A 19,235-nucleotide genomic window follows, 5' to 3' on the forward strand; every position below is an offset into this window, starting at 1 on the left:
GACCCTTCTCTTCTCTCTCTTCTCTCTTCTCTCTCTTCCCTCTCACGTTTCTCCTCCGCTCTCCCCTCTCCTCTTCGTCACTAATACCCACAGTTCCTCTCCTCCGCTCTGTTCTCTCCACTCAGTCCGCTATCGGCATTATGTCACCTCTTTTAGTAGTTGTGTGTTATGGGCTATAAGGCCGTACAGATGGTCCATATTGGGTTAATGGGCTCATTTTTATTTGCAGGTGGCATTGATTTAAGATGCATTTCTCTTTGCATCTGCTATACATTTCTACACCTCATCATCAGTATCCCATAGAACCTCATAAAGCCACCTTTTTAACAGCTGAAGAAGAACTTCATAAAGCCATCTTTTTAACAGCTGAAGAAGAACTGCTTGACTTCTTGACGTGACAAAATATTTTTTTACTATACGCCAAGTGTGAAACTTAGAGGAATAAGTAATTTACAAAACATCAATTTGTTATAAAGTATATGGATTGATGCCATAGTAGGCTTATGAGATGTTGCCTATAGCTGTCTAATTCACACTATCTTGCTCATAGTAGGGGCGTTGATATCAGTTGTGTGTGTGTGTGTGTGGGGGGGGGGGGGGGGGGCTGGGGGGGGTTGACATGTCCCCTGGAGTTAGCTATTCTGAGTGGGGTCAAAGTTCATCCATAGAGCCTACTATCCTTTACTATCCCGGGGTGTCGGTGTGTGTGTGTGCCATATCAGATGGCACAATGCCCTGTTGGAGGCATCTCATTAATGTGTGTTTTATACTGGAGGATTGTCTTTGTGTCCTTGTAGAGGCTCCCATTACCATGGATGCTTCTCTGCTTGCTGCTATTCTGCCTCACACACACACACACACACACACACACACACACACACACACACACAGGTTAGGCTGTTGTATTTGATGTTTCAGGTACATTATGATCATTAGTATGAATAAAGGTTTGAGATGTTGATATGCTGTTCACTTCTTTACAACACATACAAGCTCTTAACAGCACCAATAATGTACATAACAGTGAAATAAGGGTCGCAGCAGGGCAGACTGCAAAACTGCCCCCCCCCCCCAAAAAAAAAAGAAATTTGACAAAAAAGCGAAGGGAAAAAAAGTGAAATTTGCAAATCACGATAGAAATATTGTGATATTCATTTTCGAAAATCAGCCCAAGCCTAGGTCCATGGTAAAATGGAAACGGCAGATTAAAATGGGGATGCCAAGTACGTTGAAAGATGTATTAAGTTGCGATGTGTTGATGTTTCTTCATCACAGTGGGTGAAAGACACTTGGAGCTCAAACCCTAACAGAGCCCCCCCCCCCCCCCCCCCCCCTCTCTCTACCTCCCTCTGCAGGCTTCCACCTCAGTGGCACGGTGACCGAGCCGGCCACGCCCTCGGAGCCCGAGGTCACCCACAAGGTGGCCATCAGCTTCGACCGCTGCAAGATCACCTCCGTCACCTGTGGCTGTGGCAACCGAGACATTTTCTACTGTGCCCACGTGGTGGCGCTCTCCCTGTACCGCATACGCAAGCCCGAACAGGTAACCATCACGATATACAGTGTGGACCGTTTCAGCTCGACAACATAAACATTCTGAATTGCCCCCATCTTACTTCCTGTTGCAGGGTTTCCTAGTACAATAACTGGCAGGACATGAGGGTTCACAATTCGATAAGTTCACAATTCAACTATGATAAGATGTGATAAATAAAAATTCAATGAAAAAGCATGACTGTTCTGAGCCACAAAACTTTCTAGCGATGCCATAGGCTTTCTAGAATGTAAACGATCAACAATTATTTAAAAATGTCATTCTAAAGTGCAAATAATATCATTTATAATTATGAAATTGCAAGGGACAAGTTGTCTCCGTTATGATTACTATATATGTTGAATTTCAATATATCGTCTCATCCCTATATATTATAAATATAAAGATATTGAATATCCACACAGGTTGCAGTAGAACAACACTAAGACACCAAGACATTTCTAATCAAATAACAAGGAAAATCAAAATATAATAATTCCTGATGCGGGTGTTAAATCAATAATAAATAATAGGAATGTGTTTGTGTGTACAGTATTAAGAATGCATTTTATTTAACCATGGTATCCCATTGCATCAGGTTGAGATTGGAATCTGTTTTTTATTTGTTTTGTTTTTACCATATACCGACAGTCATATGTTTGTTTGTGTGCTGCAGGTGAAGCTGCGGCTGCCCATCTCCGAGACGCTGTTCCAGATGAACAGAGACCAGCTGCAGAAGCTGGTCCAGTACCTGATCACGGCCCACCACACAGAGGTGCTGCCCACCGCCCAGAAGCTGGCCGACGAAATCCTCTCCTCCAACTCGGAGATCAACCAGGTCCACGGTAAGACAGAGAGACTACAGAGCAACTTTCATGTCTCCAGCATCCGCCCAATCCATTCACAACCTGTCCTCTAGTGAATCTGAGTCAATATGGAAGCACAGCACTTTTCTTAAAAGTTGCTGAAAAGTTGAGGTGCTATCTGTCCTGCAGCAGCGCTGTCTTCATTGTAGCAGTCCAAACTTGAAAGGGTCCGGACCTCAAACGTCCAGCACACTAGACTAGATCATTACGCATCGGCGCCCAAGTGGATTTTCCCATGGCCCGTTTGACTCCATACTTCCCGTAGGGCAGGGCGATAAATCGATTTCATCAATTAATTCAAATTTGTGGTTTAGGACCATGTGTAAAAATGAAAATCGAGATTCACTTTAACCTGGGTAAATACAATATTATTATTATTATTATCATTATTATTATTGTTGTTATTATTATTATTATTATTATTATTATTATTATTATTATTATTTAAACTGTAAATCGGGTGCAGGATTTTTTTAAATGTGGGATTTTATTTTTAGGACATATCACCCAGCCCTAACTTCCCACTCTAGGGCCTCTGCCTACTTCCCAGTGCTGCGGAAATGAGAGGAAATAGCAGATGAATGATAAAAAGGAATGCGGGAGAAGGTGGAAGGGATAAGTGGACAGGAAAAGGACACTGAGGGGTGGAGAGACAGCAGCTGGGACGTGGGATAGAAGAGACGGAGAGAGGAGAGGAGGGGACAACAGTGGGGGGAAAGACAAAAACTAGACACTTCTCTCTCTTTCCACCCCCTTTCCATCCTCCTCGCTAAATGTTGACATTCCCCAGCCCTCCTACCCAGGAAGTCGAGCGGTGGGCTTTTCCTGTCTGTGTTTGACAAGGGGGATCATGGGGGTTGAAGTTCAGTTGAGCTTTGATGGAGGAATGCGTCTGTTTTGGCGTTGCATGCTCCTCTCACTTCCTGCTGCATCAAAGCCCTGCTGCCCCTTCTGAGTCCATTTCCCCACAGTGTTACTCAGACACACACACACACGCACACACACACACACACACACACACACACACACACACACACACTGTGCTGAAGATACGTCATATCAAGTTGGCCTTAGTAGATGATTGGAGCAGTTTAGCTTACTGTAAGCCTCATGTTAGGGCTGCAACTAATGATTATTTTCATTGTCGATTCTTTTCTCGATTAATCGATTCGTTGTTTGGTCCATAAAATGTCAGAAGATGGTGAAGAATGTCGATCAGTGTTTCACAAAGCCCAAGATGATGTCATCAAAGGTTTTGCTTTGCCCACACCCTAAAGATATTCAGTTTACTGTCATAGAAGAGTAAAGAAACCAGAAAATATTCACATTTAAGAGGCTGGAATCAGATCATTTTGACGTTTTTTTCCTTCTTCTTTTTTCTTAAAAAAAAACATTATCAAAATAGTTGCAGATTAATTAAACAATTGACAACTAATCAATTAATCATTGCGTATCTCATGTGTAGGTGTAGTCTAAGTTAAATGTAAATGACATGATGGGTATGGGGCATATGCATTGATTAATAGTTGATGCACTAATGGATACAAACACTTTTGGTTGGATAAGAGGGACAAAAACCAGCATGTTGGTGAACATAGAAGGAATAGGAAATCCAATCATCGCCACCTCATATTGTTGAATCATCTCTCATGGCATGAATCAGACAGAATGAAGTCAGGATTAGCTCATTTATTTCTAGATTTATTCTTAGGGTGGTTGGACTGAGGGAGCCTCAGTCTAAAGTGGCACTGACATGATCTGGATTAAAGAAAGTCTTCTTAAAGGGCGCGGCCCGCCTAAGAATAAACTCCATTTCCCATGGTCACCGTCTTGTTTATTTGCTCGGGAGGTGTTCGCTGGGGTGCGAGGAGAGAACAGGAAGGAACGGAGTGACTGAGCGAATATACACTCTTCGCTCTGTTTACACCAGCTTTGATGTGGAGGGAAGGATGTTAATGTTAGATGTGAATTGTGCTCGGTTTCAGTCCTATACATACAAGTCTCTGTGTGTGTGTGTGTGTTACTGTTTTCCATGTACACTGCCTGCCTGTGTGTTTGCCTGTCATCTAACCTATCGTTCGTTCGTTCGTGTGTGTGTGTGTGTGTGTGTGTGCGTGTGCGTGTGTGTATTCCCAGGTGCCCCAGACCCGACTGCAGGCGCCAGCATTGACGATGACAACTGCTGGCATCTGGACGAGGACCAAGTCAGAGAGCAAGTCAAGCAGTTCCTGTCCCAGGGAGGATACTATGGCTCTGGCAAGCAGCTCAACTCCATGTTCGCTAAGGTACCACTGACTATTGCTTATCCCTGCTTAGTGCTTATATACCAAACCCCATGCTAAGTCTGTATTTGCTTCATGCTAAAATAATTATGTTGATTATGCCTATTAAGATTAATGCAACCATGCTCTTTTGCATCCATTTGTTGACTGGATGTGCAAAAATTGCACTAGAGAAAACTGCAGGCCCTAGAATGGCTAAAATAACTTAAATGATGTCATTGAACTAATATAGTTAGTTGAAAATAGTTGCTATGTGTGGATCGGAGGCACATTGCATTCATACCTTGTGTTTAAAGTGGCCAATTGCATATCTGGCCACTTCTGGAGGGGATTTGGGTGGATCTTCAATGCATCTTGGGTGCGTTTACACTTGGATTTAATCATTATTTTTCTCTAACAGAATACAATCCGATCAAAGATATCTAGATGTCACCCAGCGTTATGGACATGCAAAGTGTATTCTTAGCATGTATTCTCTGACTCTCTGTAGGTGCGTGAGATGCTAAACGTGTATTCTCTGACTCTCTGTAGGTGCGCGAGATGCTGCGAATGCGAGACTCCAACGGCGCCCGGATGCTGACGCTCATTACGGAGCAGTTCATGGCGGACCCTCGGCTGTCGCTATGGAGACAGCAGGGCACGGGCATGACGGACAAGTGTCGGCAGCTGTGGGACGAGCTGGGTGAGGACAGAGTCACAAACATGTCTTACAAAACCTGGATGAACACGAAGGAGAAACACAATGCAGCTTAAAACTGTGGCAGCGTAGTGTGTTACAGATTTTTTTTAAGAAAGAAAGAAAAAAGACGTGTGATCCACCTTTTTTCAAGATCTAACAGGTGACACTGTTAGAAACATGTGCAATTCAATGAAAATGATTTGAATTTTATCTTTTTTTTTCACTTGCTCTAAGATAAACAATACTTTAAGATCTAATACAAGGCAGTCTGCAAAAGCATGTCAGTCTTAACCGTCTCACCTATGTCAGCTATGTCACATACAGCCATTTCCTTGCCTGTCAGTCAGGTAAGCTGTGGTTCATCCAGTCAGTTAGCTATTAGGTCATGCAGTCAGCCAGACAGCTGCCTCTCTCCCTGCCTGGGCCTCTGCTCCCCTCTCTCCTCTCCTCTCCTCTCCTCTGCTCTCCTCTCCTCTCCTCTCCTCTCCTCTCCTCTCCTCTCCTCTCCTCTCCTCTCCTCTCCTCTCCTCTGCTCTCCTCTCCTCTCCTCTCCTCTCCTCTCCTCTCCTCTGCTCTCCTCTCCTCTCCTCTCCTCTCCTCTGCTCCCCTCTCCTCTCCTCTGCTCTCCTCTCCTCACCTCTCTCTCTCTCTACACAGAGTGAATGATAAAGGCCTCGGATCAATATGGCTGCTCAACTTCTCTGCAATCGATCTGAGCATTTAGGGGGTCGATGAGGGCACTTCCTGGGCGAGAGGGAGAGATCATGACTTAGACGCAGACAGGAATAGAGGGGAAACCAGCCAGTCAGTCGGCTGTTGGCTGCCTGGTCATTTCAGTCAGCCAGTAAGGGAGGCAAGATGAACACTACAAAGGCCAGTTGAGTTTAGGGCTTTAGGATAATGACATCCAATGCTGTCATTTGCAGGTAGTACATGTCTGTATCTTATTGTGGTTTTGAAAATAATAACAACACTAGGCAAAGTAATGGAAGGACATTGTGACAGCTGACACATTTCAATTCTAAAATGCCTTTCTTTTCTAGTGTGATTAAACTAGAATTTTATAGCAATGAAAATGTAGATACATAAGTACTCAGTGTTTTATTCAAAGCAGGGTGAAAGAAAAAGCCTAAAACAGCATTTAGACAATCCACCTAAACCTTTACCTCCCGTACATCCTGACCTCTGACCCTCCCCTGTCACCTGCCCAGGTGCATTGTGGGTGTGCGTGGTGCTGAACCCCCACTGTAAGAGCGAGGAGAAGAGCGGCTGGCTGAAGCAGCTGAAGAAGTGGGGCGACATGGACGTCTGCCCCCTGGAGGACGGCAACTACGGCAGCGAGTTGCCCAACATCACCAACGCTCTGCCACAGAGCAACCTGGGCCAGGGTCAGCATGCGCGTGCGCACACACACACACACACACACACACACACACACACACAATTATGCATACTACAGTAGTTGATTGATTGCTTTTATTTGATACCTTCATTTTAAAAGTACAGCAGCTCTGCCAGGCATGGTCTGCAAAGGAAAAATGAGGGTAACACAATAAAGCCTAGAGGCTTATTTCCATTGTGGTCTCTTTGGGGATGGTTGCAGTCAATTCACCCTCAGTTCAGTCCATTCACAATATGAATAGAAATTGTGGTGAATTTGCACTTGGGTCCTTGATGGACAGGATGGGACAGCAAAAACTATTTTCCAGTCATTTGGATTTTCACTTCTTCATTGAACTTGCGAGTATATTGTCTCCAACCAATTCTCTCTCTCTCTCTCTCTCTCTCTCTCTCTCTCTCTCTCTCTCTCACACTCACACACACACATCTGTGAACTCTTTCAGTGCACAAATAGAGTTATGAAGGCAGGAAACAAATTAGAAAATATTTCCCCTTTTTTAATCGGTCACGCTGTGTGTTGTCCGGTGCAGACTCTCTGTCCCGGCCGAGGAGGACGGTGTTCACCAGGGCCATGGAGGCCTGCGACCTCCACTGGCAGGACAGCCACCTGCAGAGGATCATCAGCTCAGACTACTACATGTCCCCGTCCTACCAGAGAGAGGGAGAGAGCCTACTGTTCAACCCACAGGGCCTGCCGCTCTGGCTAGGTGAGCACGCACATACATACACACACACGCACGCGCACGCACAACACACACACACACACAGAAAAGAAAATAATAATAATTAATTTAATTTGTATGGCGCTTTTCAATGACCCAAAGATGCTAAAAATAGGAGTCCACAGAAAACCAATAAAACCCTGCAACAAGCAACAGATACAAATAACAAATCACACGTCTAATGAGGGATACATGGAAAACATCGAAGGAAAGGAAGGAGTGTGTGGGGGAAACGGGGGGCAGGCAGACGAGAGAGGGAGGCTTTTACACGTGCACGCACAGGAGGACATATGAAGTATTGATGATGAAACCGGGCGGATGGACGAACCCCCCTATTTCCACACACCACGCATGCACACACACACGGGCACGGCAGCCAGTACACACACACACATGCACACACGTGCACGGCAGCCAGTACACACACACACACACACGCAATTGGAGGTGCCGTGAAATGTGTCCCCTGCGTTTGACCCATCCTGGCTTGTCCTGCGTGGTCAGATCAGGTCTGGTGAGCTGCAGTGAAGCGCCCGGGGACCAACTTCTTCCAACCGCTGCTGATCAGATGACGATCATCTGCATGTTTTTAGTGGAGCTCCATATTACTGTCAAGCATTACTCAGTAATTCACTGTTACACATGCACATTCAATGTATGAGTGGATCCATCTTTTATTACTTATTTTGTCAAAGAGTGTATTCGCTAGGTACACACACAGACCACCTGCAATCAAAGAGAATAGCGCACACACACACACACACACACACACACACACACAAATTCTGCTGATATTGAGGCCAGTATCTGCAGTAAGCAGCTTCCAGCTAAGATCTGTCAGATTCTGCAACTTAAGCCAGCTATCAGACACACACTGGCTTTCTGCTGAAACTGCAGTGTGTGTGTGTGTGTGTGTGTGTGTGTGTGTGTGTGTGTGTGTGTGTGCGTGTGTGTGTGTGTGTGTGTGTCCCATCCCTAACTGTATCCCCACGTCCCACAGTGTGCATGCCTGTGCGTGTGTCTGTGTTTGTTAGCAACAGAGTGTGAGCGAGGCAGCTTGTGTCTGATTGTGTATAGCTATGTGTTTTGTGCATGTTCATTTCTAAGAGAGAGAGAGAGAGTGTGTGTGTGTGTGTGTGTGTGTGTGTGTGTGTGTGTGTGTGTGTGTGTGTGTGTGTGTGTGTGTGTGAACACACCTGTCCTGACCTCGCCTCTCCCCATCTCTCCGGCAGATCACGTGCCAACGGCGTGTGCCCGCGTCGATGCCCTGCGCTCCCACGGCTACTCCAGGGAAGCGCTGCGATTGGCCGTCGCCATCATCAACACGCTCCGCCTCCAGCAACAGAGGCAGATGGACATCTACAAGCACCAGAAGAAAGGTAACACACACGCACGCACACACACACACACACACACACACACACACACACACACACACACACACACACACACACACACACAGCAGGGTTTTTCCTGGCTCAGAATGGGCCTTTGGGGGGTGACTACACACGACAGAAAGCATGATCAAGCTTACTGTCGTGCCTAGCCTACATTTGACTTTTGGGTTAGTTAGTTAGTATTGTCAGAAATTATGGAGCAATGTGTTTTCACAGTACCCCAAGTTTCAGACAACATATAAATGTGAGACTTTAAGTTTGAAATTCTCTAAATTGAGAGAGGGGGAAAAAATAGTTTTGAGTTGTCCTGATCTCAAATAGATCAGTCATTGTCAGAAGAACTTATGGAGCAATGTGTTTTACAGCACCCCAGGTTTTTAAAAGGAAGCCATTTGGAGCTACACATGTGGGATGATAACTTTGAAATTATATCTAAAATGATACAGTACCTGAACTCAAATATAACAGTCCTTTGGGGGCTGGCTTGGGCCTTTGGGGGATAGCTCTTTTGGAGTGCCAACAATTCCTCTATACAGGAAAACACACACACACACACACACACACACACACACACACACACACACACACACACACACACACACACACACACACACACACACACACACACACACACACTCTTGTTTATTTGTTTGGTACCCACACTAGTGATCCTAATGTTGCTACCCCCTCTCTCTCCCTCCCTGCCTCAGAGCTCCTCCAGAGGGGCGTGACCTCCACCACTAACCTGGAGGGTTGGGTGGGTCACCCGCTGGACCCCATCGGCTGCCTGTTCACCACGCTCACCGAGACGTGCCGCGTGGACGACGACAGCACCATGGACACCGGAGGTACGGACAAAGACTTCCTACTGCTCATGGAATTCCTGGAATATCATGGGATTGATTGTGTTTTCCAGACAGGGAAAGTCCAGGAATTTGATTGAGGCGTCTGCAGGGTTTTCGCGGTTCTTTAAGAAGTCTGAAAAAGTCATAAAAACAATATCTTACCTACAGTAGCTTCGGAAAGAAATGGGCTGATTTTGCCAACTTTCTTGCTTTGTTTGGTCTTAAATTGATTTTTTTTTTATGTACCTTTTAATTCTTTCATTACATTGGCTTCCTGACACCTGCAGATACCCAAATCTGGAGAAACAAAATGACTAATTTAAATTGAACAAGACCTCTTATTGTTTACATTATTTACTTTTTTGGCATTTCCCATTGCTACTTAAATGATACTAAACTGCTGTCCGCTAACCCTACAAAGTGAACTATGCCCTAGACGCACCTCAACACAATAAATACTCAAGGATGAAACTGCCACTCATCTCCCCGTCCCTCGCACGACAATAAGTTAATCAAAGAGCTTATTTGCCAAAAAGAAGGTGTAATTCCTCCGGCTCTTCAGCGGCTAATAGCTAATGCGGGCTAATCCAGGCCAGAGGTGATCGGGGGCAATAAGATGGCTTACCAGAGTGACTCATCAGACAACACACTCTGTGTTCTTATATCCAGACCAAGCCCCATTGTGCTGCAGACAGCCACAAACTAGCAGAGCAACACCCTGCTCGTTTAGACCACACTCACACTCACGCCGTGTGTGCGTGTATTTGTGCGTGTGTGCATCTGTGTCACCATGTGTGTGTGTGTGTGTGTGTGTGTGTGTGTGTGTGTGTTTGGGGGGGGGGGGTGCATGTATAGAATCCATCACCATTTGCATCTCTCAGCCTGTCCAGGGCTTTTTGCACCAGTGGCCATTGCAGCAGCACAGAATAAGGGCTGGCTTTTCCCATTGTTACCAGGCTACAGGGAACTATTGTCAGTCCAAACAATACTGACCACTGGCACACTGTGTGTGTGTGTGTGTGTGTGTGTGTGTGTGTGTGTGTGTGTGTGTGTGTGTGTGTGTGTGTGTGTGTGTGTGTGTGTGTGTGTGTGTGTGCGTGCGTGCGTGCGTGCGTGCGCGCGCGTGCGTGCGTGCATGTGTGTGCGGGAGAGATGGAGATAGTTTATGACCTACATTGTTTGGGGAATTTTAGGATGGAACGGTATGATGTGTGTGTGTTCCTGTATGTGGCCTGCTCATCCCTGCTTTGTTTGCCTCTGGAAAGACAGCTGGGAACATCTGTCAAAAGGGGGGTGGGGTATGTGTGTGTGTGTGTGTGTGTGTGTGTGTGTGTTTGGGGGTGGGGGGAGTCTGGGTTGACCAATCAAACTCTACCATTCACTCTCTCATTTTCAAACCAGCCAATAGAGACACACAGCCACACTAATAAACAGTGCTGAAGGGAGCTGCCGCTCAGGAGGATTTAAGCAGAATGGTGGGGTCTCAGTCCCTGTCGGCAGATGTTAATGTTTTTCTCTCCGTGTGTGTGTGTGTGTGTGTGTGTGTGTGTGTGTGTGTGTGTGTGTGTGAGAGAGAGAGAGAGAGAGAGAGAACGACTATGGGCACCAATCAACAGCTGAGAGAGAGAGAGACGCTTGTGGCATCTGTTCTCGGTTAGGCCTATCTTTCAGGCATCAGGGCAGGGGGAGCGGCCATCTTAGATTAGTGATTACAATCCACCGTGGATGCCATAATCACATAGCTGTAATCTAATATATCCAGCAAACCATGCCAAGGGGTTTCTTTCCCCCGGGAGTTTGGCTTTACCAGCCCCCTTCTTTTCAAATGAATTGGGCTTGGTCATTTCACTGCTTCTTATGGTGGTCTCAAACGCATCCCTCATATCAAATGACAGTAGCCAACCTGCCATTGTGTTTTTAGCTCAACAGTCTCCTGGTTCTTTGTTTTGCGATCTCCTTTGTTTCCGTTGCGTTTGCTTCGCCACCTATGGGACCGCCGGAGAAGAAACTAATAAATGAAATGATTGAAACAGAGTTGATCCTCTACACAAAACACATTCTAACTAGTGTTTCTTTCCTTCTTTCTTTCCTTCCTTCCCTCCTCCCTCTCTCAGAAGGCGACCCCAGGCCCCCGGTCTACCACCATGTCCCGGTGTGGGGCAGTGCGGACGCAGGGGAGTCCTACCTGGCTCTGGCCCTGGAGGTGGCGCTGATGGGTATGGGCCAGCAGAGGATGATGCCCGAGGGCCTGTACGCTCAGGATAAGGTATGGCAGTCCTAAAATACGCACCTTGTTACACTTAATCGATGGTCACTTCATTTGAGTGTGATCTCAGTTACATCACTTGGTTTTATTTCTATATGAGAAGGCCTTTATGGGAGATTCATAGTTGAAGTGAACTAATAATACAACTTTTAATACTTCCCTTTATAAATTAGCTTCTGCCCAGTTCAGAGCTCCAGACATGAGAAAGTCAAGGGCAAGTACACTGATGACATCTGATAGCGTCCAGGTGTAGAGGAATGACGAGTTTGACCCCGACTGACTGAATGTGCCTCTTATAGACCGGCGCCATGGTAGAAATCCACAATGTTGCAACGTCTGTGTGCAGTCAGTGTCCTGCAAAGGAGAGAGAGAAGGACAATGTTGAAACGTCTGTGTGCAGTCAGTGTCCTGCAAAGGAGACAGAAGGGCAAAGAACTGTTTTAGTTTTCCTGGAAAAACAAGCAAAAGGACGCGGCACTTGAAGCCACTTGGAATTGGAATGAAGATGCAAATTCCTGAAATAAATGTAACTACATTAGAAACACATTTTTTAGACTGCTTATGTCTCCGTCTCACAAAGTCTTATGGAGTTCCCCCCCCCCCCCCAGGATTATTTCTCTCTCTCACTATTTGTCGTAATTTTGATGTACAATATAAACAACCAAATGAACATTTAGTGTTGGATGATGGTACTGGTCTGGATGCTGATATTTGTGTTGTGAATATGGTCTAGGTGTGTCGTAACGAGGAGCAGATCGTTGTGAAGCTGCAGGAGCTGGAGCTGGACGATCTCCTGGTTCAGACCCTTCGGAAGCAGGCCATACAGCTGCTAGAAGGTGCGACGCAAACACAGTGCATCTTCTCACCTTGTTTCCTCATCTTCAAGTGGAAACCAGACTGTTTACCCCTTTTCTTTCCTGAGCTGAAAAACAACATTAAAAAAACAACATAAAAAAAACATTTTCAAGTCACGAAAGTGCCCCGACTTCGTTATGTTAAGTCATGGTAAAGTTGTGGAATTTTGCATCAGGGCTACGGTGGGAACCTGTCTTGAATCTAGAATCAATCTAGAAATAATGGAGAATCTAGATGCATGCATTTAAAGCCTCAGACTGGAAGGTAGTGCTGCATAGTTCTTTGTTCTGTTTGCTTTTTTAAGGACTGTCTCTCTTGCTTTCCTCAGAAGAACGACAAGTTTGACATTGTTTCATTGCCTCTCTGTCCGTCTAGCTGGTCCATTCAGCGGTCTGGGCGAGGTCATCCACAGGGAGAGCGTTCCTATGCACACCTTCACCAAGTACCTCTTCTCTGCACTGCTGCCACACGACGCCGACCTGGCGTATAAGGTGGCACTCCGCGCCATGAGGTCAGCTTGCTTATTCACTTCCATAATAACCATCAATATGCCATTGTTGAATCAATTGTGACATCTTGGTCTGATTACTGTACGCAAATGAGACCATGGTGGAGATGGAGATTGTAGCCTCTATCTCACACCTTACTCCTAAGTGTTTCTCAAACTGAAGACTACATTTCCCATGAGCCTTTCCTTGGCTTTAGCGAAGAGAATAACAGTAGCTCAATGAGACAATGATGCAAGCGCAAACTGACATTGGCCGACATTGTGGTGGCAGGCTGCCGGTGCTGGAGTCGTCGGCGGGCTCCGGGGACGTGGGCCACCCTCACCACGGCATCTCGATGGTTCCCAGCAGATATCCGCGCTGGTTCACACTGGGACACCTGGAGTCACAGCAGTGTGAGCTGGCTTCTACCATGCTCACCGCTGCTAAAGGTAATACACATGCACACATTTGCATTCGCTCCTAGCAATTCACCATACAAAAGGAAACAATCAAAAGACCATTTTATAGATGCACACATACGCATAGACATCTACATTCATTGAGATAAATACACACAAAAACAGACACCACATGTTAGTATGCCTTCTGCTCAAGTACAGGACATGTTAGGCAGAGTTGTGTGTGTGTGTGTGTGTGTGTGTGTGTGTGTGTGTGTGGGGTGGGGGGGTATTAAAAAAAGATTATTTGTGTTGCCACAAAGCAGTTTGTGCTTTTCACATTTGGCTTCAAAGAACACTAGCTGAGGTGAGGGGGTTTTCTGAATCAACAAAGACAATCTGACTTCATCTGTGTTTGCCCAAATAAGACTGGCATCATCTCCAGCTTTATCCTGCTACCAGCACAGGTGCAAAGGTGCAGACCAGGGGATGAGGTTCAGTTTTCACCAGATAGCTTTAACATGTTGAATGCATTTGCTATTTGCCCTGTAGAAACTAGCTTGGAACAATGTTGTACTTTGCTTAACTGTAAGAGCTAGATAGTGTGCATTTTGATTAGATCCTTACTTTGCCCTCTCTCTCTCTCTCTCTCTCTCTCTCTCTCTCTCTCGCTCCTCAGGTGACATGCTGAGGTTGCGCACGGTGCTGGAGGCCATCCAGAAAAACATCCACTCCTCCTCCCTCATCTTCAAACTGGCCCAGGACGCCTTTAAGATCGCCACCCCCGCAGACAGCCCTCCTGATATAACCCTGCTCAACGTCGCCCTGGAGCTAGGACTTCAGGTACTGCGTGTGTGTGTGTGTGTGTGTGTGTGTGTGTGTGTGTGTGTGTGTGTGTGTGTGTGTGTGTGGGAAAGGTCATGTAAGCGGGTCGATTTCATACAGTACGCCCGCAAAAAAAATAAACCACCGCACTGCAAACAATCACGGCACTTGTTGCCAAGCAAAGCATGGCAACCGTTTTCTTCAGCTTGTAATTTTCACAAGTCCTCACAACCTCATTACAAATGAAGAGTGAAAACAACACACGGTGCCTCGCTGTTGTTGAGGAGAAGAAACCACATAATTAAGCCTTTTCAGCCACAGTAAAGAGAAACACTATTCAGATTATGGAGGCAACAGAGTCGTCGAGGATTCACCTACCTCTTTTTTTTCTTCAGCTGAATGCCTATCAGCCCCGATGGCTATTATTCTTTCCCTTCTTCTTCTTATTTCCATTGTTCACCTACCTGTAACCTCATTGTTTGTGTTTTATAGGTTATGTGGTGTTTTTTTGTCATTTATAACTGACCACTGCTAAACCCCTTGTGCATGTGTTGTGTGTAGGTAATGAGGATGACTCTGTCCACTCTGAACTGGAGAAGGCGAGAGATGGTTCGCTGGCTGGTGACCTGTGCCACTGAAGTCGGTACGTAACGCCCTTTTCTGTTCTCTCACAACACCAAGACCAAATTGGGAAATTATGCTTCCTCCGTATTTTGTCTGGCATCAAAGTCAGTCTGTCTCATCTCAGAATGAAGCACAAATCTCTTCTCATGTCCATCTTGACCTGCTAACCCCTCCTCTCTCCCCTCGTCCTCAGGTCTGCGGGCGCTGGTGAGCATTCTACAGAGCTGGTACACCCTCTTCACACCGACCGAGGCCACCAGCATCGTGGCGGCCACCGTCATGTCCCACAACACCATCCTGCGCCTCAGCCTGGACTACCCGCAGCGCGAGGAGCTAGCCAGCTGCGCCCGCACGCTGGCCCTGCAGTGCGCCATGAAGGACCCGCAGAACTGCGCACTGTCGGCCCTCACGCTCTGCGAGAAGGACCACATCGCCTTCGAGACGGCCTACCAGATCGTCATCGACGCGGCGTCCACGGGCATGACCTACTCCCAGCTGTTCACCATAGCGCGGTACATGGAGCACCGGGGGTACCCGCTGCGCTCGTTCAAGCTGGCCTCGCTCGCCATGACCCACCTCAACCTGGCGTACAACCAGGACACGCACCCGGCCATCAACGACGTGCTCTGGGCCTGTGCGCTCAGCCACTCCCTGGGCAAAAACGAGCTGGCGGCCATCATCCCCCTGGTGGTGAAGAGCGTGCACTGCGCCACGGTGCTGTCCGACATCCTGCGGCGGTGCACAATGACGGCGCCGGGCCTGGCCGGCATCCCCGGCAGGCGGAACTCTGGGAAGCTCATGTCGACGGACAAGGCGCCGCTGCGGCAGCTGCTGGACGCCACCATCTCGGCGTACATCAACACCACGCACTCTCGGCTGACGCACATCAGCCCGCGGCACTACGGCGAGTTCATCGAGTTCCTGAGCAAAGCGCGGGAGACCTTCCTCCTGGCACAGGACGGCCACATTCAGTTCGCCCAGTTCATAGACAACCTGAAACAGATCTACAAGGGCAAGAAGAAACTCATGATGCTGGTCAGGGAGCGCTTTGGCTGACCGCTTAACCCCCCCACGCCCCCCCATCCCCTCCCCCACTCCCTCACAGAGGGACCTTCTCCTAGGGAACTAGTTTGACTTATTTGTTTCTATTTAAGGTTTTTTTGGGGGGCATTTCTTGTATTTTTACTTCTCCACGTCGAGCCGTTTGTCGACTGAGTCTTACGTTTTTTTTGGTCCCATTTTTGTTGTTTTGTTTCTCCAATGTGAACCGGGAAGCGTTCACTGCTCTACTTCTTTAAGACTGCAGGGGGGTTATTAATATTTCAAAGAAACAAAGCATTTTTTCTTTCTACCCCCTCCGACTAACGTTGAATCTAGTAGAACAAGTCAAAAGATTGCGATGTGGGGGAAAAGAGAAACTTTTGAGGTGGCACATATAGTAAAAACCAAATGATTAGTTGTATGGGGTGCTTACTTTGAGCCACGGGATGCTTTCAGCTGAGGGTGGAGAAAGTGGTGTTCAAGGAGGAAGAAACATCATTCCAAAAAGAAAACCGGGGTCAAAAAACACACATAGTGTTACCGTCATAACCTCGACTGTATTATTCGTCAGCTTTAACGTCTCTATCAGAAATGGCCTCTTGTTTCATTCAGGGCATCGTAGAGTAGAGGAGGTGGAATACCAATGGAGTGTATGTCTTCAAGTATAGGAGCCTGGGAGGAACATTCTTCAGGCTCAGGGTAGAGTAGCCGAGGCTATACGTGCACATACATGTCGATATATACTGTATATATCTGTATGTCCTCCTATAAGCTTATTAACACTGACATAATACGACTGTGATGAGCGGTGATGCTCGCCCTATTCCCATCTCCGGAGATACCACTGCACTGCTGTCTAGCTGCTTGTGGGCAAAACATGCTATCATAAATCTATCTTATCTAAAAACTTCTAAGACTCCCAACGATTCAGTTTCCACCCGCTAGATCGCGATTTTATTCGATAAGCAATATTAGCCAAGTCTTTTGCTTACCTTTCCGTCTGCCTGGCAGCGTTCGTTTCTTCTTATATTCTGTCAGGAACTTATTGATTTCAGCGACGCAACTCCCGTTAGCCGTGAATGCTAATGGTTCTCACGAGTATGGACTGTGAAGATGAGTGGCCTTGTCTTACACTACAGATTACAAATACAAAAAAATATATATATATTTTATGAATCAACACAACTCAAACATGCATACTTTGAGACCACATGCCTTGGCACGGGATGTATTTTTATGTTTTTTGTTTTTTGTTTTTATGGAGGGTGTCCATGCGTGCGTCTTCCGTTTCTTACCCAGTGCAGTGGCAAAGTGTTTTTTGTTGTTTTTCTGATAATGGCAGTATACAGTACAGCAAGAGCTTGCATCTTTTAGCGGTAGGACTAAGTCATCGTACAAGCACTTCACACATATACCTCCTCAGTACGTTCCTGCCTGCTTCAGCATTTATTTATTGGTCGCTTAGAGACTTAGAGGAAGCATAGATACGCAAAAACAAAAATTGTACCGGATTCTATTTGACGCAACCGAGTCGGAACGGGGGTGGGGGGGGGGGGACTATTTTCACGTGTTTTTTTTTTTTTTACATTCCATGAGAGCTACCTTCACCCAGTCGCTCCCAACTCCGGGCTTTTCTTTTTTTTCTGAAGAAATGCGGATAGAAGAATGAAAAAAGGAAAAAAGCGAGCAAAAGAAAGAAGAGAAAAGAGAGGCTAAACTCAGTTCTCAGGGAAATCACTTAAAGAAACAAAACAAAAAGTAGTAGCATTAAGCATTTAAGATATTGTAAATATTAAAGTGTCAATTCAGAAAATTGTAAAGTTATAATTATTTATGATCAGTGTGTTCTTTTTCTTTCTTTCTTTGTTTTGTTTTGTTTGGGCAGGGGGTGTACTTGAATTGTTTTCCGGGCGGGGAATGTGATGACGTTTTTTGTAAGAGCAAAGACTTCAAGGCATTTCTCAGGTGCTCCTGTGTACATTTCTTTCAGCTTTATGTTTTTGCTATTATAACTATTATGATTTGTATGTTCGTTTTTTGTGATTTTTAGTTTTGCAAAAAAGGAAAAAAAAAGAAAAAAAGGGATGTTTTCTAAAAGGAAGCATGTTATTTGGAGTTATTTGGAGTTGAGGAAAATACGGTAGGCATTTTGGTAAACGGATTCAAAACCTGACTATGCAGAACCACTTGATGGTCGTGTCGCCTCTTAAAAGATTCCCCCTTCCCCCACGCAAACACAAACCTAGAAGGGAGGAACTAAAGTAAAGAGAGGGGACAGAACCACTATCTAATGAGGAGGGGCAACAGACGAAGATGAGACACAAGCATGCTTGTATTCAGACAATGCACAGTAGTCAGCCTGCATACACTGCAACATTTAGCTAAAAGAAAGGCGAAAAAAAATGTTAATGGTGGAAGATGCCTTTTTTTTTTACCGATCAATGTACAAAGTTTGTTTTTTTTGCTTTACTTCTTCAGTTGTTATTTTTTTAATCCGGACTCAAGCCTTTAAGTGTCTTCTCAAAGTCGAGAAAAAGTGTTGCATCATGTCGCGGCAGCGCAAATGACAACAATAAGCAGAAGGTCAGAAAATCGTAAAAGGTGGCGTCGTGATGCGGGCGAACAAAAGAGACTTGTGTTTGCGTCCCCCGTTCAGTTTGCAAAACCCCCCAAATCCACCGCTTTCTCTCATCTTCCCTTTAGCCCACACGGCCGGTCGGGTTCGCCTCTTCTATACGGCCATTTCTCTCTTCCTCATGTTCTGTTGTCCATGGCCTCTTTCCCTCTCACCTACTGTAGGAGGATTTTGTTTTTGTTTTGTTTTTTGTTTTTTTATGCGATGCATCGGCTTCTGTTTTGTGTGAACTTCTCGCCCTCCGGTATCATATCTCCCAAAAAGACGCAAGGAAAAACTGGTTTTCTCCATGACGTCCATCTTTTTTCTTTGAAGTTTTGCAACGTTGTGGAAGATTCAGCTCAATCCCAGTGTCGCAAAACGTTTTCCTCGCCTGG

At 46.0% G+C, this 19,235-nt stretch overlaps 1 protein-coding gene across 1 annotated transcript in view; it reads left to right on the forward strand.

Annotated features, from left to right (window-relative positions):
- zswim5 (zinc finger, SWIM-type containing 5) overlaps positions 1–16,238 on the forward strand; it is a gene marked incomplete at its 3' end in the record, with an annotated part of 100,318 nt that extends 84,080 nt beyond the window's left edge. The window contains exons 2-16 of the mRNA XM_083659246.1: positions 1,356–1,543; positions 2,211–2,379; positions 4,537–4,685; positions 5,214–5,364; positions 6,573–6,749; positions 7,293–7,469; positions 8,717–8,863; positions 9,592–9,729; positions 11,841–11,992; positions 12,726–12,828; positions 13,223–13,358; positions 13,627–13,784; positions 14,413–14,576; positions 15,120–15,201; positions 15,376–16,238. Coding sequence (XP_083515372.1) covers positions 1,356–1,543; positions 2,211–2,379; positions 4,537–4,685; positions 5,214–5,364; positions 6,573–6,749; positions 7,293–7,469; positions 8,717–8,863; positions 9,592–9,729; positions 11,841–11,992; positions 12,726–12,828; positions 13,223–13,358; positions 13,627–13,784; positions 14,413–14,576; positions 15,120–15,201; positions 15,376–16,238 — 2,954 coding nt within the window. The remainder of the gene's footprint in view (positions 1–1,355; positions 1,544–2,210; positions 2,380–4,536; positions 4,686–5,213; positions 5,365–6,572; positions 6,750–7,292; positions 7,470–8,716; positions 8,864–9,591; positions 9,730–11,840; positions 11,993–12,725; positions 12,829–13,222; positions 13,359–13,626; positions 13,785–14,412; positions 14,577–15,119; positions 15,202–15,375) is intronic.
- Between the last annotated feature and the right edge of the window lie 2,997 nt (positions 16,239–19,235).

Source organism: Poromitra crassiceps (assembly GCF_964638095.1).
Source record: "Poromitra crassiceps genome assembly, chromosome: 23".
Taxonomy (NCBI): domain Eukaryota; kingdom Metazoa; phylum Chordata; class Actinopteri; order Beryciformes; family Melamphaidae; genus Poromitra; species Poromitra crassiceps.